Source organism: Accipiter gentilis, chromosome 2 (genome assembly GCF_929443795.1).
Source record: "Accipiter gentilis chromosome 2, bAccGen1.1, whole genome shotgun sequence".
In the NCBI taxonomy this organism is placed as follows: Eukaryota; Metazoa; Chordata; class Aves; order Accipitriformes; family Accipitridae; genus Astur; species Astur gentilis.
Window position 1 is genome coordinate 40,100,045 of NC_064881.1, and position 26,281 is coordinate 40,126,325.

Genomic DNA, 26,281 nt, shown 5'->3' on the forward strand with positions numbered 1-26,281 from the left:
TTTGTTTGGCATTTTTTTCATCCTTTAACCTTGTTTCTGCTGTAAATATGCAACAATATAGTCTGGAAAGAGTAAAATCCACAGCAGACTGTATGTAATACCAGCCACTGAAGTTCAGTAAGAACAGAGCACCTGATTTTCAGCAGCAACACAGCCCTCAAATGTATGCATTCACATATTGGATTATGTTAGATAGTAGCTGTAGTTAATATAAGCCATTAAAACAGGAATCCCCCAAGTTTTATCTGAGGTTAACCACTTAATGTTGATTGCTGTATAACAGAGTTTGCCTCTGATAAGTACTTTGGGGCTCAGTAAAGTTAATGAAACCCCAGGGGAGGGAAGACTGTATTTTGTTGGGTCTTTTTTAAAGAGTCATGCTTTTAGTGCACCTTATTAAGAAGGTTTATGGATTAATCTACATGTCCATATTTCAGACTTTAGTCTGAAATGGCTTATTAAGGCCCTACTTTTTTGTGTGTTTAGGCTTATGTTTATAACTTCAGGGTTTCTGTTCACAGATAACAAAACCAATTAAAAGCAAGTTTCTCACAGTGGATTCCTCTTTTTGAGTAGCAAGAAATTCTTCTGGCTGTATACAGGACAGAAAGCCTTCTCCTACATCAGTTAAGTGTTGATCACCACTAGGATCTGAGGAATCAGATAAAACACTTCACAGGGTGTGCAGAGCGTTGTTGGGTGAAGGGCTGAAAATCAATTCCTGAATGCAGTAAAGGCTTGGTCACAATCTAGCCTTCTTGTTTGGTTGTTAGTTTGTTTTTTTTGTTTGTTGGTTTGGTTTTTTGGTTTGTTTTGTTGGGTTTTTTTTTTTGTTCCACTGAATTCAGAGGAAAATGCTGGAGCTGGGTTCTTATATTTTTGCTAAAAGAGCCAGGTACTTGTGACCTCCCTCCGCTGTGCGTTCTATGATAACAAGGGTAAAGCTCAGTGTCAAGTGCACTGTACCAGACCCGTCAGACTTTCAACCTGTTCAATTAACTACATCAAATCAAACAATAATTTTCACTGGAGCACCGGGAAGCACTTCTTTTTTACTGAAGCCTACTCCCTTGGCAAATCTTGACTTTCAGAGGCCAGCTGTTTTAGCACTCGAGCGGTTCAAAAAAAAGGCAGCTTTGGATTTTATTTTTATTATAATACGGGGGAGGTAGGGCGGAGAGGAGTGCTGCTTCCTCCAGTCTCTGTGCTCTCTGTAAAAGGCTCAGCTGGCTGGGCTGATATTTCCAAATACAGAGGCATTTTCAAAGGAGGACGTGAAAAAACTAGGAACTGGCCAGCTAATTAGGAGAGACTGAAAGCTAGCGGTAAGGGCGGGCTTGTCTTACACCCTGATTAGGTGTAGCCGTCCCTGACTACACAAATGCCGACAGTCTGTTGGGATAAAGCCTCCTGGAGTAACTCACAGGGGCTGCTCCCACTTGCCTTCGGGCTGGAACGCGGCTCCGCGCCGGGCAGCCGAGAACGGCGGAGCCCGGCGGCCGGGGCGTTAGCCGGTGCGCCAGCTCCCCCCCGCGGAGCCGAGCGGTACCGCAGCCCGCCGGCGGCGCCGACCCTCTCCCCGGCCTTCGCCAAAGGAAGAGGTGAAACACCGCTCCTTTCCCAAGGGCGCTGCCGACTCTTTCCAAACACCAACCCGGAGGCACCCGGGGAGTACCGGAGGCTACGCGGGGCTGTTTGCCTTCGCCCGGCAACAGCGGGGGAGTCTGGGGTGCGGGCACCCGCGCGGGGCCAGCCCCGTTCCCGTCGGCGATGCCCCGAGTCCTGACGAAGGGTGCGGGGGAGAGAAAGCCGCCGAGGACACGGGGCCACGTCGGAGGGCAACGCTTAGGATACGAGTTAATCCGTTTGTCAGAAGTTTGGCGCGAGAGCGGACGCGTTGTCTACATGTATGCATTAAAAAAAAAGAGACACCGCGAAGAAGCTGGAATGGCAGCCTAATTGACGGAGGGCGCCTGGCTCGGGAAGAGTCGCGGGGCGGTTAGACAACGGTGAGAGTCGGAGGCGAGAGAAGGAACACCGTGAATTGCAGACCGATCGGATGAGAGAGATTAAATATGCACTCGCTCGTTTGTGTCACAAAACCGAAGTCAAACTCTTGGTTGTGTCTTCCTCCAGGTTCAGATTACAGGACAGCTTCCTTCTGCGTTTCATCATTAGGCTAGCTGTGTTATTAGACCGGGGAACACTGCCAAATAATTATAAGATTACACCAAGACTAAATCCCTGTATCATGAATAGCACATGCTGGCAAGTAACAAGCTGAAATAAAAAGAATCCGCTCTAGCTGCTCACTGATATCACAAACACACACCCACCAAGCAGCAAATTAATTCATTTCTTCAAAGTGAAGAATTGTAAGGTCCTTTAACAACTCCTCCACTTAATCACTGAAGTTTTCCCCATCTAAGTTTTCCTTACCTACAACTGAGCCATAAAATTTACTTCGTGTCTGCACAGCAAAGACGACAAATACTCCTTCCTAGATGGTAGCACAACTAATCTGAAAGGAGACCCTCCAATACCTCCCACTTTTGTCCCAGCTCCTACCAGAATGGGAACCAGAACTTCTGAAGTGCTCCAGGTGAGCCTGACTTGGTGGGAAATGAGAACCCAGCGGTACTAACCAGCAGTTTAACTGAGCTGAAAAAATAAGTTCCAGACAACAGATACAGCAGAAGTTTTAAAAAAGCAACACAGAATTACAGCTTAATAAGACTTTGGTCAGGGCACAATGTTTGGAATCAACACAATTCATAGGAAGGCCTAAATATTCAACGACCAGTTCTAAACTAAGGACACAGTCCTTTGAGTGGAAAGTCTCCAGGCTGTTATGCACCATATTGTAGTAGTTTATCAGTATTAATCAAGTGGGGAAATGAAAAAAGGAAATAAAGAAGTACTATCAGGGTTAACAATGCTACATCCTATGGCTTCAAGCTGTTCCTTAGAGGTCTCCACGTAACAACAGTGCTTCACCCTGCCTAGCTTCTAGATAATGGGATCACACAGCCTAGTGACCGATTAAGGAACATAGTAAATGTAATCATGAAATCACTAACAGTTGGTGATGGTTCCAAAAACCTGTAGAGAAAGAACTTCCTAAGAAATAAAATGAGAGGGTAGAGCTTCAAGAGTTGGCAAAGTGTTAGAACTATTAATAAAGTAATCAATGGCCTTGGAACACAGCTAAAGAAAAAATAGTTGATAAAAAGCATGCTTCATCAGGAACATGTGAAGGGTCACAAAACAAAAGAAGGTAGACAAAGGAAACAGGGTGAACATAAAAGGGGTGTTTTCATAACATCTTCTCTTAGCTATATTAAGTACACTAAATTAATCTGTTTGGAGGCATCCCTCGCCCCTCCATTGATTACTTCAGCAGTTTATTCTCTTACCCTTGGTCTTACAAATCCCACTTAAGTTGGATGCCTGAGTCACCCAAATAGATAGAGTAAGCACCCAAAGGCTAAATCAGTAGTTCCTGAGCTTTTTGGCTCTGTCAGTGGATCACAATCAGAGTTCAGTTCTTCTTGCAGACACACTGCGCAGCCTTATCAGCAAACTAGGAAATATCACAAAGCTTTACAATATGGTTTGAGAATTCCTGAAATAGGCTTTGCTAAGACATTTGATACAGTTTTCCATATCTTACCCTAATTCACATTTTTAGCTCCCCTCTGAGTAAGGAACAGAAATTGATTTTGAAACTGGCTGCCACAGTGAGAGGTTCTGGGGTTGAGTTTTACACGATACTGATGTGAATCAGTGTTTTGTAGAGAATACAGTGGATCAGGTTTACAAAGGCTGTACAACAAAGACCTTTTAAAGGAGACGAGTAAAAGATTATACGATCTCTAGTTAGTAAAAGTTGACTAAAATAAATCGAACAAGATTAAATTAAAAATGCAAAAAACCCTTGTGTTAGAGGGAAGGACTAATCCAATTATCATTGCATGTAATTATGAAACATTAATTCCCCAACATGTGACAGCACTTGAGGAGTAAGTACTGAGGAGCAAGTAAACACTGCTTCAACTGAAGAGCAATACACCTTTTTCTCCTGTCACCTAAACACTAACACTCTAAGAGTACAGAAGAACTTCCCTAAGCTGACAGGGAGTTTCAAATCTGAAGCTAAGGGACAGGAATTATACTTTTCAGTTCAAAGATTATTTGGATTCTGTGTTATACATCAGCTAGGAGTAAAAACTACAGCAAATCTGGCTACCATGGCTTTTGCTGAATTCTTATATATAGCAACAGAGTAAAGAAAAAGAGGTAGCTGGAGTGCAATTCACTTCTGAGTATACTGTAGAGCAATCGTTTATTGAAACCACGAGAGATCTTCCCAAGTAGCTACAAGTGGAGAGAGCATACCAAGGAAAAGCAACCAGACCCAAGAAATATCCAGTAAGACAGGATAATAATAAGATGGTGTAAAAGATTCATCAGCTACTTGCACAGCAGATCTCAAAGCTGATAACAGAGCAGGAGCATGGAAACTGTTCCTTCGGAATTTAGTAGATATAGAAGCAATAACATTAAGATGTCACTGGCAAGCAAGGCCAAAAATGCTTTAATTGCCCTTCAGCAAGTTCCCTTTCCTATTAAACAGAACAGAGATAATATCATTTCTTCCACACAGGATTTTATGTAACAAATAATGGCATTAGACACTCCCCACTGGTTTGCGCACGGAAGAGAAGATGGCTCCACTTTGTGACTAATTGACTCGATTTCTTCTTACGTATATAGGGCCCAGTTCTCCTATGAACAAGCAGCAAGTTGTTTTAGCAATGAAGACTTTGTCATGGCAGCTAGTTAGAAAACGTTCTCCTGTTCCAGATTAAAAAAAAAAACACCAACTCATAAAAAATTATTACTTTCTGCCATAATACACCACAGATTATCTTTCACAGAAAAGCCAATTTATCAGAAAATAATCAACTATGTTAATACTTAAGTTACAACTCCCGTGAAGTGCTCAGGCGCCTCATTGTCTTCTTCTCAAGTGCAGATGAGCCTTCCTAGTCGTACCAGATCTCTCATGAGCCATTACAATTTTGCCTCCTGTTGTGGGAGTTCACTATATATTGCATGATATAATCTGACTGAAAAGCCAGACCCAGGAACCATTACTGAGACATGAGAGAAAATTACTTTCATGCAAAATTTTCTTTATCAGTAAGAGGCTGAACAACGAAAAAAAAGATACTACTTTCCAACTATTTGGCTCATCCAACTTCTTTCGCTTCTATGCTATATAAACACAAGGTTACATTAATATATTTCTGATATTATTTTCTGTGCAAAAAGAACAGTTGCCACATATTATGCAAACAGAAGCCTTAGCCCAATGCCCATCACTCTTTGATGTGTTCCACATGTTAAAAATTTGAAAGCAGCCAAGTATGAAACCGGGAAAACTCTTTGGTCCCTCACACTTTCCAACACGAGCATCACAGCTCCACAAAGAATGCTACAAGTAAGTCAGACCTTATCCAGGCAGCAGAATAAAAGCTCTCTCTAGGGTGAAACAGTGATTTTACTTTATTTTTTAAACTGCAGATGGATGTAGTCAGGATTGATCTGACAGCCCACCAACCAACATTGCTGTTAAGAACTCACAGAAAGAGCAGGGAAAAGTGGCATAAATAAGGACCGTGGCAAGGCCAGCTTAAGCTTTGCACCACAGAGAAGGGAAGGGCTTCATGGAGATGGCTGGAGATGGAAGTTGCTTCTACAACACCACTATCGAGTAAACATTGCTTGGGAAGAGAGATCTATTGTGCTGAAGAGCACTGTCACATGCAAAACAAGGAAGATAACTAAACTTTTATCAGAAATACCCTCCATTTGGATATGACGAAGGTTCTTTTTGTTTCTACCAAAAACCTCTTTTCTTCTGTGAATAAACCAGATGCTTTCATGAGATATATGACAGTGCTGTGAATGCTCTGAACTTGCTACAGGTTTGGGACCAAACAGAGAAAAACGTGATAAGCAAAACTTTAATAATGATATAAAGGAGGCTAAAGTATTTCCCGCAACACCTTGCCCTAAACCCCGGACCTTCTTCGCTTGGTACCCGTCCTACATCTGATCATAAAAACAGTCCTCTACCACAACCTAGAGGGTAGGTTGTGACCAGTTTATAAGGAACAATAGAACACTGTCCAATAACATAAGCTAAGAAAAGGTGCCGGTTTGTGTAGTCTTCTGCAGTGTAACTACAGTAGGATCTGTGAGAAGACTCTGAAGGGCCAGATGTCAGGTAACACAGATCAGGGTGAACACCTACTGAGGTCACCTTACAGAAGACCTCACTTTGCTTCTTGCATCGGGCCTCACATTAGGTGTGCTCTGTCACTGGCATGAGAGATATCTTGGGTCAATGTGATACTCATCAATACTGGAAGGATGAAAGATAACAACATTGGAATCACTTGCCAAGGGAGTGATCAGGAAGTGAGCAGTTGTTCCAAACAAAACAGACCTGTTAACAGGAAGACTCAGCTGGCTCAAATAACATCTTTTATACACATATTACAACACATTTAACAACACTGGTATCTTTATCTCCGTTGTACAGATGCCAAAACATATATGGGTGGGATGAACATGATCAGGAGGTCACAACATGGTGAATAAAGCCACCTGTTTTCAGTCACCCTTCCTGCCCCAGAGGTAGGAATGAGACCCAGGCTTCCTGTGCTCTATTGCACATCTCTCATTCCAGGTCACTTCATTGGCTGCAGCACAAAACTCAGCTGAGTTCCGTGAAACACAGGGCGTAATTAAACTATATTTGTCCTGGAAATCAAAAAGATCTCTGCCAACAGTTTGATAAGAAAAAGAAGCCCTTTCTCTGTCTGGAGAGAGTAACTTAGACCCTTAGGATTCAGTGTGCTTCCTAAGAATACCAGAGTAACCTGAAATGGAGCCAAGATTTCTGCAAATTCCAGTGTAGTATCTTAAACCACAAGACCATCCCTTCACCAACATGCTAAATAACTTATTTCAGCTGATATGATAAACTCCTAACATTTGCTAAGATATTACTGAAGTGAAAAAAAAATCAATTCAGATATTAAAAGCAAGATTTTACATGAATTTCATAAAAATATATGTCAATATAGCTGATTTAAATGCAAGCATCTTTAGCGGTTACAGAATTAGCCAGATTTTAAGGCTTTTTGCAGCAGGTTTTCAGTAGCAGTTAGTATTTCATTTTCCGAGGTGCCGTTTGGTATTTAATGCATATTCATAAGTTCTGGTCCGTTCTAAAACTAAAAAGAGGTTCTCTTGAGTCCTGTTCCTTTCCCATTAAAAGTTTAATTTAAAAAGGCTTGAGTCCTTTCAAGTACCTCCTATCAAATTCCTTCACTTGGACCAAGGTACATCTTGGATATTACTTTGACAGAATGAGGTTTGTTTAATGATCATAGCATTAAAACCTCATGCTCTGAAGACATGCATTAGCACACTGGGGAACATGGCATAAAAACAAGAGGTGAAGCAGGGTTTCTTTCCTTCCTTCCTTTCAACAAATCACACATCAATAGGCAGTTACTTCGACATCATCTTTATTACTTTATCAATGGAACATTTTCTCCAAAGTAGGCATTCCTTAGTCATTCTATGCCCAGTCTTGCTCCTGTTAATGCTGAGACATTGCAAAAATCTTCATTTGTTTCAATGGTACAGGATAAGACCATCAAAGAACAACTCACCTCTCAAGAACTCCATAGTCATTTAACAGTATTGCTGCCTGGCAAATTCAAAGCCACAAATGCACACTGAAAGCAAGGTCCATTTCTCAGGCTTGCCTCCTGGATTATACTAATATAAATGAGTGTAAAAAGCTGGCCAGTCAGAGCAACTTTTTATGTCCCCTCACACTGGTAAATGCCCACACCAGTTGTAGAGCCTCCAGTGACATGGCCCTACCATTACGTTACTTTCTTAGTTGTACAGGCCACTGTCACCTTTGTTCCCCCCTTTTTATTGTCTTATTTTTCCTACTGCTGCTAATTCCTATCAGGTGCCCTTAGATCTCACTCAGTATTAGTCCTTCAAATTCTTGTGGTTCTAGCTTTGGGTCCAACACGATGAAAATGACCACTGACCTGTTGCTGAATAAGTCAACTTAACCAAATGCTCCGGTCACTGAACTCAAGGATTTTGTGTATAAAAAAAGTCTCCCAATTTCTTATGAGACCTTTCCATATTTAATTCTCCCTAACTGGCTGCAAAATGCATTTCACTGGTTCTGAGGTACTCAGTAAGTGCTCAGCAAATCACAGGACCGCAGAAGAATTCAGATTGGAAGAGACCCCAGCAGATTTCTAGCCACGCTTCCTGCTCAGAGCAACATCAGCTACAAAATAAGGTCAGGTTCCTCAAGGTTTTATCTAGTTGGCACTTGAAACCTTCCCAGGACAGAGACTGCACACCCTGTCTGAGCAACCTGCTCCAAAGCCCAAACAACTTCATGGAGAAAAAGTTTCTCCTTATGTTCAGCCTCAGACTCTTGTTTCAACTCAAGTCTGGTGTCTCTCATAAATCACTCTGAAGTCTGTGGCTCCATCTTTTTTATAACATCCTTCTACACACCAGGGGCTGCTGCTAGTCCCCTCACCCCACTTCAGCAAGCTGCCTCTTCTCCAGGCTGAACAAGCCCAGCTCCCTCAGTCCACTTCCTACAGGGCAGGTGATCCAGTCCTGAGCATCCTGGTGGCCATCACCTGAACTTGCACAGAAGTGCAATTTCCAGCGCTGGAGATCCAAGAACTGGAGGCTAAAAAGTGCAGAGTAAAGGGGAATAATCACTATCCCTGTTAATACTGCTCATGATTCTGTTAGCATTCTTTGCTGCCAAGCCACAACACTGGTTCATTTCATCTTCCTGCCTATCAGGACCACAGGTCCTCTTCACCAATGCCACTTCCCAGCCAGTCAGCCACAGGCTGTATCGGGTGCAACAGGTTTGGCCTTCCCAGCTGCAGAACTTTGCATTTATCCTTGTTGAATTTCATAAGGTTCCTGTTGACCCATTCCTCCAGCCTGTGTCTGGTCCCTATGCCTAGGTCCCTACAAATGGCAGCCCTAGTCTTGAGTCTGTGCACTGTTAGCCCCAATTTGGTGTCATCTGAAAATCTCATGAGAGTACACTCTGTCCCATGGCATCCTCAAAATCACTGTTAATATAAAGCTCTTTTTTCTTACTATGTAAATCACCAGATTAAGCATTTTTTTCTTGCACATTTGCAGCTGCTCTTTGTCAGGAGTGATAAAATCTCCACAAAGAAAAGGACATTTTGGTTTGCATTTTTGCCCCCAACTCAATAAACTATAATCAGCAACTAATAGTCCCAAGTAAAATGCCACACTTTTCAACACCTATGGTTAATAACTGCTAGATATGTTTGTCCAAGACTATTTTCCTGGCTTATGACCATGCCTTAGATTTTATCTTCAAACAAAGTTTAAATATCCTTTCCATGTCACTTTCTTCAAGTTCTTTTCCATCATATTTTTCCATATCAAAGCAGCCTGTAAAGTCACTTAATTCCTGAGAAATTTTCAACAATCACATCACTTTTCCATAGCCATATCTGGAAACAGTTACACTACCTTGGCTTAATCTTCATATTAGTTTCCATGCTCCTTTCATGCTCTACTTTTTTTGAGCTACAAATCCACTGTTCTATCCCCTTATTAGATTTCAAATAATCATAGTCACAGGGACCAACAGCACTGGAAATATCCTCCCAAGTTATTGATTTCACTCATAATATTATCACAATGTATTTTTATAAAATCCGTACAAACATTGATTGTGTTTCTTCATTTCTTTGGTAGTTACTGAACTGACGTTATTTTCTCTCCTGCAGACTTACTTTCTAACACTCATACTAATATTTTCCTTATACCTCTTTTGTGTAAAGAAAGATTGATCTTGATTCTTCTTTTTCAAAGAGGTCTATAAAGTTTGAAGTTTTGCACATCTGCAATGAAACTACAAGGTTTCCGTCTATGTTTATGTTGAAATGAAAACAACTTTTTCTTCCTTTCAACTCCATCTCACAGTGCCTTAATCCTAAAAAGAGTCAATATGATAGTAAAACAGTACTAGAAAAAAAATTAAAAATAGCTTCAATTTTTTCTAGTAGCATTCTGGATGCAGTCAGCACTGTACACATGGGTGGAGGCACAGACTACATTCCTATGGATTGAATTCAATACGACGATGACTTAGAGGAAATGGGCACAATGGTTATGTACTAAAACTCAACACTTACCAAACCAATACAAACACCTCTCACATGAAAGCGTGTATGCTACTCATGGCTACATAGTATACAAATATTGGTAGTTTAGACTGCCATGTTTGCAATCATTCGTATATTACCAGAAAGGAAAGAATAGCAACAGGAATCAATGTAAAATTTGAAACACCACAACTATATACGAACAGACACTCATTGAAACATACAGCAGTTAACAATACATTATTGTTAAGACTGAGATTTTATGTGAAAATCAAATCTCTGCTTGATATTAAATGGCTGAATGCCAATTCCCAGTTACGTATACCACCACTTGAGAGAAAAATTAGTGTTCCACATTAAACTTTTTACAGATTAATTACTGCCTGGGATATAAGTAAAAATGCTACTTAAGACCCACGTTACATCTGTATTTATATTAATCCAGTTACACTGCTAAACTCATGTCAGTTCAAAGTGGTCAGCTTTGAAAATACCACTACAGCAAACTGAGTAGGAGTTAACAAGTCAAGCAGATCAACAAATTCAATATCAACTTCAAAAGTAAATAGAAAAATAAAATAGAAGAATATACTAAATAGGAAAATAGAAGAATATACTAAAAAGCATCATTGTAAGACAAGACACATTTTTCCTCATAGGATATTTCTTATAGTTTGTGAGGGGTTTTTTATTTATTTGGAATGAACAGGGTGTGGCCCTTACCCACATACAGACTGACTTCTTTCTTCATGATATTAACCCTGAATAATCTGAAATTTATCTTTTGGAGAGATGGGGAAATCACTTACCACATCCTATGAAAACTGGTATATTCCCCCTGCTCTAAACCTTGCAACTCTCTAGTCAAACAATCAACAAAAAGCCCTCAGTGCACAGTCACAATCTATTAACAGCAAAGTAAAACAATTTGCCACATTTTAAGTAAAATATTTCTGATAGTGCATACTTTACCAGTTATGTCATGCTGTTTGAATGACTCACTGTAGATTTGATACTGATTAGGGCAATGTTTCTTCAGCCATTTGCAGACATCCTGCTGGGTCCATAATGCCACAGGCTTGGTCAACTTCACAGTCCCAGACTATAAACACAGAACAAAGAACAGAAACTATGTTTAGTCCTCACACAATTTTCAGAAATATTAATCTGTGACGTCCGTACATGATATTAAAACAATAAATGCAAGATAGGAGCTGCTCTGACTGGCAGATATCCAGTATTCACCAGCACATTACACAAGACCCAGCTCTTCAAATGTCACACGAGAATCACACACAGTGAAAGTTTCTTTAACATTCTTATGCATAGCATACATGTTCCTTGCATCAAGGAAACATATCGCATGATGTCTTACTTGAATAACAGTTTAAAGAGTGACCAACTCTGCACCCGAAGGGCAATAGTTGCAGCCTCTGAAGCCTTCAAATTCACAAGAGGGATGTATGTATGTTTGTGTCCCAGTTTGGATGTAACCATGGAAGACCAGGAGTATCCTCAGGGCAGGCATGTTCCTCAACTACAATTTGCCCTTCAGTGCAAACAAGCTTAAAGACTGGTTCAACTGGAAAAAGGAGACTACACACCAATGGAGGTAGAGCTGGTGATATCGGTTCATACTGAGCATTTCAGCTGACATCCTTCTTAGTCTGAGTGATGTTTACAAGAAGTTTTAGTTTTTCTGCTTCTTTTTTGCCTTTAACCCTCCTATAATCACCATTATGTGAAATAAGTAGAACTCCTGTATAAAACAGTTGCTTCTTTAGAAATAAATGGAAAAAAAAGACCACTGTTCAATACTTTCCTAAAAATTCAGTTTTATAATAGGTTATCTGAGCAGCAGTTAACAATTTATACACAAATCATTCATAAATTGTCAATTGCATTATCATATGTATAAAGTCACCTTTCATTTAATCAAACAATTCACCTTTGCACATACACATTTTTAAATATATAAAAATGCTGAGTTCTAGATGACCTGAACTGCAGCAATTTAAACCCTCTTGTCAAAGTAGGCAAAACAACAACAAAAAGAAAATATATTCAAAGTGACTTCATCTTTTTTTTGCAACACGGTCTGCCCAGGAGACTAAGAAAATCTTGAACAGATGGGCTGTTATTACCAACAATAAATGTTTTACATTGGACATTGCTGATGTAAGTGGGTGTGAACTCCAATGTAGTCATTTACTTCATGATTTTGTCAAAAGAACCGAGTCTACGGAATAAAATCAAAGTATCTTTGTTCCCATTCTGTGCATGCAGAATACCTGTCCTCCAGCTCCATGATGGTGCAGAAGGTTCAAGAGAAGTTTTTCTGCACAAATTTGAGGTGTAGTGGAATGTCATCTTAAACATTCTTCTCTGTTAGGACTCATGACAGATTCCCTCAATACTGACAGTCAGGGTTTATCCCAACATTTAACGCAGCTGTACTTTGTCAGACAGACCTTTTCAAAGTTGCTTGGAAATTCTTCATTACTAGAAGCCCGCAGGACCAAAGCAGTTTTAAGCTAGTGTTTTGCATGTCCTATTAAGTCCAAAAAGTACACCATGCAAAGATATTAAGTTAGGGCCAGGGAATATGGCAGAGCTAAAATTCCAATGGACAAACATGTCTTGAACTTCTCAAGTCCAATTTTCGCTATCCCTTTTCCATTGCCTGTGTAGAAGTTAAATAAAGAGCAGGAAAATTATAGTTGAGTATATAATACAACGCACATCCTTTAGCTCAGCCTTTTTCATTTGGAACAAAAGTACACTCACCAGAAACATGAATCCTGTTTCAAACACATGAATAGGCACCATCCACATTTAGAGGTATCACAATGATGCACTAACCACCCCAAATAATCGATTCTCATCTTTTGCAGAAGCCTGACTGACAGACTTGGCATCCACAAAAAAAGAAACTTCCAGAGGTGTTGACAGTGCACTATAACCAGGACAGCGTTTGCTCTACCACTATCCTTTCTGAGAAGCATGTCAGTCTTCTGCACATACAGAAACCCACTCTGGATGCTGCATAGGTCTTGAGAAGGGGCAATGTCTGTAGGGAGAACAAGCGCCCTGTAACTGTTCCTCATGCAACTAGGAAGATCAAAGCCTCCTCTTCAAACTTCTCTAGCCTCCTTGTTATGCTGTTTGAGTCAAAGAAGAAACTGAATGTCAATGAAGAGCCCAGTATTATGGTATCAGTTAGCCAATTTTTATTACACGCATATATAAATGCATGTCCTTCACAAATACATCAAAGAAAAAAACAAGTAAAAATAGCCATACAAGACAAGCAGGCTCTCAGATTCCATAGAAATCCCTGAACAATGGGGTCCATATTTCAACATGTATCTTTGTATGACTTATTACTTGAATTTAAAGGTATTTCTTGAGCACTGGAATTTTTGAAGACTAGAGGAAAGTCTGTCAGCCCTTGAAAAATAAATTGTTAACGGCTTTTCTTGTACATAATAAAAATACTTAAGTTACAAATATTTGTATACAAATACATATAGCTAGCTATAGATTTACAAGCTATTTATTCCTAGCTGAAAGTACACAAGTAGTGCCAATGTTTAACTAAGAGGTTGCTCTTTTCAGTTCAGCAGCTATTCCCCTCTCAAAAAGTTTAAGCACCATCATGTTAAATATCTGAAGAAAAAGTTTATGAGCAATTACAGTACAAATTTAACATTTCTCTCCATGCCTGTAGAACTGAAAGATGGTTTCAAATGTAGCTATTATGCCGTGCAATATACAGATCACTGCACAGCAAACATACATGCTGATTTTTTTACTGTCCAATGTTCAGAATTAAAGTTGAAACATGTTTGACTTAAACTTGTAACTGCAGTCCAAAAAGGACATTTTTACATTGACACCATCAAGCGTTATGTTTCACTTTCTAATTCATAAGGACTTGATGAGTTAGAAGAATACAGGGGTTTTAAAGCAATGGTTATAAAAAGTATATTGTTGTCACTTTCATTTTTGGAACATCATACCCAAAATATTTTCCAACCAGATGCTCTAAATGAAAGCCTACTAAACAATATGCATCCCTCCCACAAAATTCATTTGTTAGTTTCTTCCCTGCTCTAAAACTAGATCTTATACTAAAAAAACTCCCAGTAAACCAAAGAAAATTACCCTTACCATAAACATACCTACCAAATGAGTCCCCTGTCACTAACTATATATAAACTACCTACACAGGTGGAAAACATATTGTTTTACTTTATTTCTGTTTATCGTCTCAGTCAGGCAGTAGGCCCAAACTGACTAAAATTGAATAACATATATTAAAAAATAAATAAATAATCTTTGATTCAGCCTTCCTTTTCATTTTCGTGACATAAACTCATCCTAAGATCACCCTTTGCTGGCAACACTTTAACAGTTTTAATCCTGCCAAACGCTATGCCAACTCGTGCCAGATACAGATCTAATGAGAATAAAAGTCTTCAGTATTCTGATCTTTTCTTGTATATTTGAAGGAAAACCTGTTTCTTCAGGATTTTGTGTCAAACTTTCTTCTAAGTTGCCTAACCCCAGTTTTTGCTATGTGTATCTCAAATTATAAAAATGACTCCCAAGAAGAAAAATTAGCATATTTAATATGTGACACGATTTCATGCTGTCTTTGTTCCATGGTGCAGAGAAGACAGTACTTAAAATTACAAAATCAAGAATAAATAAACAAATTAAATTTACAGCCTGTGCACTACTAGAGTGTATTTCAGTGTTCAGATTAGCATTAGCAACCAAGCCCTGCTCTTGCTAAGCAATGACGTACAAGTGATCTCTTCGGCCTTCCACATGCAGTTTAGCAAGCCTGCCAGTTTTGAAGGTCAATTTATTCACCAGAATTTCTTTGTCTGTATTTATCATATTTTACTTCAGAAAAGAAAGGTTTCTGTATTTTTGAGTGACAGAGGATACAACCTCGTTATTAAAACCATTTTACATACTATGAGCCATACTATTTAAAAGAGCTTCTCCAACCCCAAACATTTGTTGCATTTACAAATCCGCTTAGATTACAAAATCCAGGGATTGTAGAGGTCAGGGTCCTCAGTCAAACAGGGCTGCAGGTCTGCTGTTAGAAGGCTGCCTGATACCATTTGTAACATACAATTTCCCAACATACTGATCCTGACACATAAGCAAAGTCAATGCATATCTACATTCAAATTTATCCAAAGTCAGACCCTACAGTTTCTGCCTAAAAAAATGCCTGTATGAAACAGAGGCGCTGCTCAAAGCATTAAGGCAGGTTCTGCTCCAACACACATCACCAGAGACTCTGCTCTGGAGTTTACAGTTTAACTAGAAAAAGACAAAGCAGGACCAATTTCGTTACAGCTGTGTTGGTCAAAGGACATAAGCAAGGCTAGGCTGCAAGAAGAAGAACCATCATTTATTGTACCAGCAGTATGGAGCTCTACCAGCTGTGTTTCAGACACAAAGAAATCTTCACAGGGAGTCGACATAGAGTACAACTGCTCAGTGTTGAACCATTATGTTAACCCAGTTAGGCAGTTCAAGAGAAAAAAGGGCTGATAGCTGTGAGGAGAGGCATGGGAAGAGCAAAGGAAAGAAGTAGTAAGGTTACTGCCAACTAGTAGTGACAGAGAGAGTGAGATGGGTGACTGTCACCCCTAGTATAAAGCAGAGTCAGCTGGGCTAGGAAACAGTAAAATGCATCAGTAAACCATTGACATGTCTGTGATCAGAGGGAGAGACTGGGAGGAAAGAAACGGGATCACTTCATGCATGAAGTCAAGAAGAAAGTATTTGTTAAATCAAAACATAATGTCTTCTGCAAGCAAACTATAAAGCGCCAATGATAGATTTGAAAATTAGAAAAATAAAATTTTACATGTATCTGATATAGATACATATAGCAGAGAACTTAAACTACACAGCTCCAAAAGCTATCTAAGTTATTGTCAAATCTTTCAGGCTGCTCCAGATGCAAGACTAACAGCGTCATCTTCATCGTTTATGACAAGAAGCAGCAGCCAATGCCCAGTAAGAATTTCAGCATGAATTTTTTTTTTTTTAAACACGCTTGGGTTATATTTCTAAAACTGAGAAAATAAGTATCTTTCTCATATATTCCAAATTACTTCTCCAACATTCAACTGCCTATATAGAATCCAGACTCAATGACTAACATAAAAGTTGGTTTCAGTTCTGGAAAGAACAGAAGAAATGAGCCAGGCTTGTGAATGTGTTTTTACATGGTATCTTAAATATTGAAGAATCTGGAAAGGACACATTTTGGTTTAGAAATACACTTTCTCAGATAGTCAGATAGTCATACTTACAGATTTTTGCAGCAAAGACTGAAGAAAATTACAGTAATAAGCAGACACCCCATAAAACCACTGAAACCTCCATTGTGTTGGGTTCCCATTTGTGTTATTGAGAATTTTAATACTAAAAAGAAATGAAAACGACAAACTAAAGGAAATGTATCTATTTAAAAGAAAAAAACAAACAAAGAAAATACTGTAAGACACTTTCCCTTTTATGTTGATAAAAGATTGAATGTTTAAAACTTTATTTGGATCAGAAATTCAAATAGTCACATTCTAATTTATTACTTAAGTCACTGTGAAAAACAAAATAAGTATGGCAAATAAAATATATTTTTTAAAAAATCATTGTGATTTAGTTTAAAGCACACTTTAAAGGCCAGCTTTGCACCAACTTTGGTTTAGCTAAGACATAAACCCTAGTGCCACCCCAGAAGGATTAAAACAGAGACACTACAGCAGCTATTGTGCAAGTCATACACCTATGACTGATCAACACACAATGTCCACTTTGAATGAAAACTAGAGAGATGTGGGAGACCCACCAAGACTCCCAAGTTGTTGCAGAAGCATGGTCAGCTAGCACCTTGCATTCCCCAAGCTGCAAGCTTGTGTGTCACATTTGCAGCCCCAAACTGACTTGCTCCACATGGCAAGATCCAAAATGCAACTGGTTGGCCTAATCTATGACCCCCTGAGCATGGCAGAGAGTCATATAACGATGCCATGAGCAGGACCAGGAGACTGTTCTGCTCCCAGGGCGCTTACATCAATAAACACAGCCTGATGCTCAAAGCGTGCTGCTGGAGGTGGCACCCAGCCCACATCTCAATCCTTCCCCCATCACTCCCATGCATGTTGTTCTACACATAGTCCCTCCTTCCCTAGTCCAGCCTGCTGGTACATGGCCACACCATGTTGCCTGACATCACAGTTCATATATGGGATCCCACAAAAGACAAGATCAGTTACAAGTACACACAACAGGGAGTTATTTCCCACCACTGGTCTGCAGAAGGATCAGAGTAGAGCCATAATACCGTCTGGTTCACCCAAATCCACATTCTCAGAACAGAGTGTTTTTTTAAGAGAAGCAACTCAGTGCAGCCACCTCACTGTGTCTTGCAGGAGCACAAATGAAGTCCAGACAAGGTACCCGAGGCTGCACGAGAACCACATCCTCACTGACTCCGAGCTAGTTCAAACACACCTGACGTCCAAGGAGAGACACAAACCAGACCCGCAGAGAGATCACTGCCCCCTCGATCCATCCACTGAACAGATGGGGACGGTCCTCTGACATCGTGGGGGAGAGAGAAGAGAGTTAGAGAGGGAGATGAGGACACCTGAGCAGCACCAGCTTCAGGGCTCTGAGCACAAGGCGAACAGAGCCAGCCCTTTCCAGGAAGGATCAGGCAGGGGAAAGACTGGAGACTGGCAGGGAAGCCATGGAAGGTGCGGGAGAAGTAGAAAAGGTCCTGTAAAGTAGATTTGCTATTTGCTATTCCTACCCCCCAATTTCTGGAGGAAAAGGAGAGAACAAACACCACTTCTACAAGGGCCTCCCTCCTATATTAGCAGCAGTGGTCCATAGCCTCCCCCCTCTCTCACTTAACAAGAGTGTCTTCACCTTTTCACAACCCCAGGGGCCAAGTCAGCCACTGGCTTCTTTTTGTTGCCTCCAGCAGACTGCTGTAAATTGCTGTCCCTACCAAGAGACTGCTCTGGCAGTGCTTAAAGCCAGCTGTGCTTAAAGCAGAAACTTCTAGTCCAGGGTCCCAAGTCAGCATAGCACCACCACTTGTTCAAAGACCAATGAACAAAGAGGGAGGTTTTATCTGGCTTTCAAGCAACACTGGGTTTGACCCAATCCAGTACCTTCTGTACCGGTGCCACAAGCTTAGGTGTACTACAAACAGACTGCAATGGGGGGAAAAGGAAACAAGTTATGAAAAATAATGAGATTGATCTGGAAAGTAAGAAGTTATTAGAAGGAGTTAACTCCTTCTTAAGGCTGTCACAAGTATAACCATCAACAGGAAAGGATAAAGCCGTCAAAAAAAATTTCACTCAGCATTATCCTGATTGGGATAAAGACAGCATCAAAACAACAAGCAAGGATAAACAAGGTGACACGTTTCCCATTAGAGTACTCTCGTTCAATGAGATATCACACCCTTAAAGCAAGAATCATGATGACTGGCAGATGCCAGTGTTGATAAAAATGGCAGTGGCACTATCAGCAAACTGTGAAGAACTGAAGTGTCAGGACGAGAAAGGAGAAGACAGAGCACTCCTCAGCATTGTCAAGAAGGTTGCCTGACATCATTCTAATTGCTATCAAAAATCCTGAAAGCTGCAACCAGGACAGACAGGCCAACAATGCTTAAAATAAAATCACAAGTAGGACCAGAAACACAATCAATTTTAGGTTTTGACAGCCAAATCCAAATCAAAGAGTGTAATGTTTTAAAATTCACTTCATCTAAAAACACTACATTTTTAATCTTGCCAAACTGAAGATCCATTTCACTCGGTGCAAAAGATTCCTTCCAGTCTAAAAATTAAATATTTGCTTTTGGATATTTGCAGAGAAAACGCAGAGAGGGAGACTTGCTCTGTCAGGGTGAGGGTTCCTACTTCACAAAATATATCAATTGTTTGATACTTCTTCACTGATGTGGCTTTGATTCCCTTTCTCTACCTGAGACAATTCAAACTTGTCCAAGTCCAGGCTCTAACCATCACTACCTTATATCACAGATTACAGTCTTCACAAGTAAATACCAATCGTCCTGCTTTTACAAACAGAAACCTACTCTGTATCCTGCATAGATCTGGAGAGCAAACAGTTTCTGTTCACACAGCAGATGCCCCACTAGCGTGCTTTGTGCAGCTATGAAGGTAAGAGGTTCCTCCTTGAACTTCTCTAGCCTGCTTGTTACCACTATTGAGTCAAGAAGAAACAGAATTAATTTCTATTCAACAGCCCTGTATTAACAGCAACTTATAACAAGTAATTAACTAAATTTTATTACAAGCACATGTTCTTCATTGCACTTAACCATCCCCTACAGCAAGAATAAAAATTCAAGACATTCACCCTCGACATAGCATACGTAACTTGCAGGTTAGCTCATCTTTTCTCCTGTCTTAAGGACTAAATACTACACCCACTGCGAAGACGACTTATGGCATGAGCCTTCATCACAGAATACTCCATTCAGACTGGTAGTAGGCACAGGAAAGTGCCCCATCTCAGTGAAAGCTGTAAGTTCAAATCCATTCAGGTACACATAGGAAAGAAAAGAGGAATATCTAATAAGACAGTGATGACGTGTACCTTCCCCTTTTCCAACAGTTTGTCCTGAAAGCAGAAATACTGTCAGAGCAACTGAAATTCCACTTTTGAAGAAGTTCGGTATTTGTCAAAAATATTTTCTCCAGCCCTAGAATAAAATAAAATTAAAAAATAACACCACCCAAAACCTACCTATACTACAAAACCAACAATTACAAAGGATTCTCCATTCCCACTTTTTTTTTAAAACCAATCCTGGCACCTCTGCAAGTTGCATCTTAGTCAGTTACATCTACAGTTGAACTAAACTGAGACTGCTTATCAGGAATGCCATTAAAATAAATACAAGCCATGCATATAAGTAGGTCCACTGATTTTCTTGGAATTTCTCGCATAGTTATTTAAAGATGGTCATATAGAAGAATTTAGCTAAAATACAGCCTGTAGCAGCAACAAAATCCACTGGCCAAACTAGACTGGAAAAATGTTTAATTTGCACAAAAATATCAATATTAATAATACACTGAAATTTTGTTGCTCTTTAACTACAGAACAACAAACAGCAAAAGACAAGAGCTAAAAATTTCAAGATCTCAAGGACACCACAAAGTTTTGATTTTATACTTGCAAATTCAATAATAAGGGGTAAAGAAAGTTGGTCAGCCTGTACTTGTCTTGTGGATCATGAGAATATTTCTGACTCATAAGCACATATATTTGGTGATGCCTTATCTGCAATTCTTCAGTCACATAATTGGATTCTTTCAAAAACAGCTCAATTATCAGTGGTTAGCAGAGTCACAAAACAGGCTGCCTTGAAATGAGAAGAACTAGACAGGACCATGACTGTTTTAAATGTACCTGTTTCATACTCACGTTATCCATACCAACATGGATGTGAACTAAAATGTGTCAATTAAAAATTATGACATGTAGCTTAATGGTAGAATTTTCTAAGTCTCATAAAAATTAATTTTCTTTACTAGGAATACTACTATAATACAAATAGGTCTTTATTTAATGGGCAAAAAACCCCGAGGTTGTACAGAGCAGTACTCTGGTAACTACAGTATTCTGTCGAGAAGATACTCAACATGTCACAACCTAGGGTTTGAGAAGTAGCTGTGTGGGTTTTTTAATAGCTGCTGTATGTCAGAGGTGAAGGGTACAGTCCGTTTTTTTTGTAAAGACACAGTGAAGCATTTCTATACAAGAAGAGCTATAAAAGAAACCGTTACTTCAGTGTTAGCAGGTAGTGAGGTTAGTTCCGCCACTAGCTCAACAACAGTACATTTGTACAAGGAGAACATCTAACATCCTGAGAGGATCTTAATCCCTGTTAAATAATGACAGGTTGCTTTCTTACAAGGTTTACTCCTGAGTGAATCGCATTTTTGGCACCTTTGTTTCCAGCAGATGTGCCAATTAAGAGGCTTGTACTGTAAGAAGTAGTATAACCTTTCTATGCCAACTTTCAGTCTTTATGGATAGGCTCATTCATATGCAGGAGGCAAGCGCAGCAGCCAAGGCATTTTATACCCCAACAGCAATCAAAGTTTTCTAGATATCTTTGCCAGTTGACTCTTAACTATATTCTCTTGAGCCAAATACATTTTGAGGAGAACAACTTTATAGGCCAGATGTGTACACGAGTATGAATAAGAAAAGGTCTCTAAACCTCAGCTGACAGGTCAACCTCTTGCGTCCCAATAAGACATTGCTTCCCCTTCCAGTAAAGGCAAATGCTGACAGAAGAGGCAGATTAGCCCAGCCATCTGATTCATTCAATAGCATTGCAATGCCTGTGTAGAAGGCCAAAACGGATTTCTCAAATATCTAGAAGGCAGATACACTACTTATTTTTCTGAAACAAGCAGGGCACTTCTGTCAATGCAAATTCTTGCTAATGGCTTTTGAGAAACTAGTCTTCTCTCCCTAATAAGGGAATTCCTGTATTGTCTTATCATCCCTGTGAAGTCCTACATTAATAAAAAGAGAATAAGCACTACAATGCCCTTTCATCCCCTTTATTAGAGAAAGCAAAAAGCCTCAAACTGAGATTCATGATGGCCAGGCCCCTCCTGGCTAGGAAGCAGCCTAAGTTACCCAACAAGAAGATACAGAAAAAGCCATAGAGTACAAGTCCCATATTTACATCAAGGCCAGCCCAGGCCAAAGGGAGACATCACTTCTCACTCACAGCAAGCATCTCTTCTTGCAGTGCAGCAAATAAACTCAGAAGCAAAAGAAAGGTCAGAAGCTTGTCCTTATTTTAAAAGGAAACAGAAGGATGTGGCAGCAGCACTGTCTCTGCTCAAAAACCTGAAGATTTGGAGCTATAAAGCCCACGTTGATGGGACTCGGCAGACAAGATTGAACAGATTCAAGGCAGGGGCAGGAAGGTAGAGGTTAATATTGTTGCCATGCTCTGAACATATCTCCTAGATGAGGCCATTGATTGGAAAATGGGACTTTCCCAGGAACATCCCAGCAGGCACCACAGGGAAGCTAAGCAGGGGAGGGATGCCAGTCAAGTGAGGATTTGCATCTTCGGTTCCAGGCACCATTTGTAAATCCAGCCCAAAATGACCCAGCAACATCTTCCTGGGGAAGGCAGCTGTGAGATGTCCCTAAAAATGTGGAGTTGAGATTTTCAGCAAAAATATTATGCCCACCTGACCTCAACATAAAGAACTTGGGTCTTAAGGAGATTAATATGAAAGACAGGCTGAGAGAAGGTAAATTAAACAGTATGAGGAACAATATTAATCTGTTGTAATGAGTTGAGTACATATATATACTTTCTGGGGAGAGATCTGTGAAGGGATATCTAAATCAAGGTGCTGGGAAGACAAACTGGCCCTGAATAAGAACTAGAAATATTTTAATTATATTTCTGAAAGGAATTCAGTTCCCTTCTCTTTCTTGGATCATTTGCTTGCAGTTTAAGATTACATGAAAAATTCACACTAATCCTTCAGTTTCTGTTTGCAGAAAGACCGGTAGTGTCAGGCAGTGAACAGCAGGCAGTTTTCAAGATTCACTCCAGGGACAAATTCATCTCACAAGCCAAAATTTAACTCTTGGTTAAGTAGCTGATGTTCTATACACAGACCACTGCATAAAGACACTCATAACTTTAAGCATCTCAAATTCCACATCAGGACTGCCATGCTGGTCTGCTGCCCAAATCTGGGCTTTCGTCTCAACAGCAGCCTTTGGCAAGTGATATTTTTTACACAATTAATACATTTAACTTTTTTCCTCCGGAGCTGGCACATTTTCTGAATAATAAAAAAATGCAGGCAGGTCCAATAATACTTCAATCATATTAATAACAAATCTTCATTTTTATGCAGCTTTTTATATTCATCCAACTACCGATGAATAAGTGACTCCAGGTAAAACTCGCATTGATTAATTTAAGTCCTTTCTAAGAAGCATTACATTTAAAAATAAACTAATTCCTATCTATCCAGAAACAGCAGGTAAAACTGCAAAGTTGATATGCAAAATAAAACTTTAGAACTGCAAATTACTTGCCAAACCTGCTTTGCAGTTTTATTTTAGACCACATTATTGCAGTGTCTTACAGGCCAGTTGCCAAACTGAATTAGTCCACTCTATATACCCCAATCCACAATGTTTATTCAAGGTTTTTATGCTGGAAGCTTCTGAATTTGTCCAAATTCAAAACAATACACATTCACAAGCAAAAGAAGTTGTTGGGAAAAAAATTCAAAGATGGAGGATGTTTCAAAGGAACCTAGTCAACGCTTTTTTTTTTTTTTGGCAGTCCCTCAAAAGCCTCCATTTCTAATCTCCCAGACATCAGAATTCAGAGAAATGAACTGTTACAGAATGTTACCAGACCTTTTACATGAAAACACAGCCAAACACAGGCAGCATGAGTAAAGAGCTGATATAAAGAGCACCATCTACTGACAGGCAGCATTTTGACAGACCCAGACAGTTTTGCAAGGCACTGCATGGGGCTTCCAGATAATCTAGCTTTTAAGGAATTCAGCTTTCTCTTGGAGATGTGTAGCACTTTCCACATTTTCTTTCTCACCTGCCACGTCTCTTCCATGCCATTTAGGCTGTTCTCCTGCTAGCAGTTCACGAGACAGCCCACTCGCTCCAAGATGCAGCAGCACAGTTCTAGCAGTCAGGCCCCTCCCCATCTTGCTATTTCTCTTCCATTTCACTTCGTCACTGAAGCTTCCCACATGGAACTGTTCACCCCTTGTCAATAGTTGCTACACCACCATTTTACAATTATAAATTAACATTTTATTACCAGCTGTTTATGAGGACGTTTCCAGAACTTCCCAGTCAACAAGAATTTTCCACTGAAGTCGAACACTTTCAAACTGCCCCTAGATGAGATGCAATCACCTCATGATTTACTGAAAGCCTCAAGGTTTACTTTATGAGATGAAATATCTTTCTATGTTCTTATGGAAGAGATTACATGGAGGTGGAGGTTTCTTCCTCTCTTTCATCCTGCTGTCATTTCTCTGAACGCAGTACTATATATAACCTTTTATTATTTTACTACACAAAATTATTAGCAGATGCATATAAGAAAAGGCTGTTGCCTGACAGACAAGCAGATATTATCATTATCCACAAATAGTTCTGATGCTATTCTCTTGGCTAGTATAATCAGAAATAACCCTTAGGAATGCTATTTAACATCTTGATCACTTCTAAACCCATCACTAGTACACAGTAGAAATGCACTGAACTATTATGGCACATTGTTTGAAAGTACTTGCTAGCACTATCACACTTACTTACTGTGTGAGATTTGTGTTGCAACACAGTAAAAACTAGATTTTTTTATATATATATATATATGTTTGGAGAGCATAAAAATAGTAAATTAGAATAACATTTCTAACAAATTGGTCAAAATTCACTGGTCCTAAAGGCCTTCACTAACAAACATAAGAACCACTTGTGATAATTAATCGTGGAAGTGAAAGTAGAAAAGAAATATTCACGTATGCTTTTTGTTTTGTGTTGCTTCACTGATTAAAACATCAATAACACATCTAAAGCTCATCACTTATATTTTTATATTTCATGCAGATTCCAAAGGTCAATGAAACTCAATTTACTGGTTTTATACAATAATCCTTGTCAATCTATTTAGAACAGGATTAAAAGAGAAACAACCGATACAAGCTTTGCTAAAGGAGAGGTTGTAGTCAATCTGTTTATACATGTGGCAGATTAATACCCATTAACAAAATTGTGAGAGGAACTTTCTAATGGGTAGGAAAGTTTCAAGTTCTACCTTGTTTTATAGCCCTACTTGCTTGTGTCAGCACAGTAGTTTTGCTCTTCTAGTATATTTGCATGCAGCAGCAACAATTTTCTGTTTTTAGTTCTTCCTCAATTCTAAGATTTATAACTACAGTGGGATATTCAGACTAATCCTAGAAATTATTCTTCCTTTGCACTACATTTCATCCTCTGCGGTCAAATGCCCTTTTGCTGCACATATTCTACTACTTTGCCTGATCTCCACCATCCACGTACTATCCCTGCAGCCTATGCTTTCCTCAGCTTTTTCTTTTGATCCTTTGAGCTCAATCATATATCCCAGGCTATGAGATGGGTAATTTCACTGCTCCCCATTCTATTGTTCATATGATTACAGCACTGGACGCGGAGGGCTGCTACATTTCTTTGAACAAAAAATGTTTGTATCTCCTGTTTCACTGTAAGATCGCCCAGTTCTCATCTCTTACGCATTACGACAAACTGAAGCATTTGGTAAAGCTGGTGAAGTGGTGTAAAGTCAAAACACATTTGGTTATTAAGGTTACTACTCTTTTAAATTGGTACCTCCTGTTCTTCCTCCTAATCTGTTTCAGTCTCCCCCTAGCTCTATTTAGACTGCACTTCCACAGACTTTTCTCTCAGCAGCAAAAGCAGCAAAGCAATACTCTCCCCAACTACTGCCAGCATGGCAAAGTGATTAAAATAAGCCAAATTAACAAGGAAACGCTGCCAAAGGGGACAGTTCTCACTGGTTGCTCTTGACCAACTAGTACAGAGTACTCTATCACTAATAAAAACCAGAGTGAGATAATTCAGGTGGATGATAAATTGATCATCAACTCACTGAAGTCAAAGAACTAAGCAGTCAACTCAATAAAATGAGAGAAAGTAGGGATTGGAGACTGAAACGTGCTGCAGGAAATACACCACTAAATGGGGCGCTCTACCATCAGCTCTGCTCATCTAGGACACACGTGCACTTCCACTCCATCCTGCCCCCTCTACAACCTGGTAGAAGTGTTCGTAAGATCCTGAAGGGAACCAGGTTT

At 39.7% G+C, this 26,281-nt stretch overlaps 1 protein-coding gene across 5 annotated transcripts in view; it reads right to left on the reverse strand.

Annotated features, from left to right (window-relative positions):
- SAMD12 (sterile alpha motif domain containing 12) overlaps nt 1–26,281 on the reverse strand; it is a 188,882-nt gene that overhangs the window by 131,457 nt on the left and 31,144 nt on the right. For 4 of the 5 annotated variants that reach the window (XM_049824961.1, XM_049824954.1, XM_049824971.1 and 1 more), the window contains one exon: nt 11,268–11,397. In XM_049824961.1, the coding sequence (XP_049680918.1) occupies nt 11,268–11,397 (130 nt within the window). Of the gene's footprint in view, nt 1–11,262; nt 11,398–26,281 lie in introns of all 5 variants that reach the window. The other variant, XM_049824989.1, reaches the window with a different exon arrangement.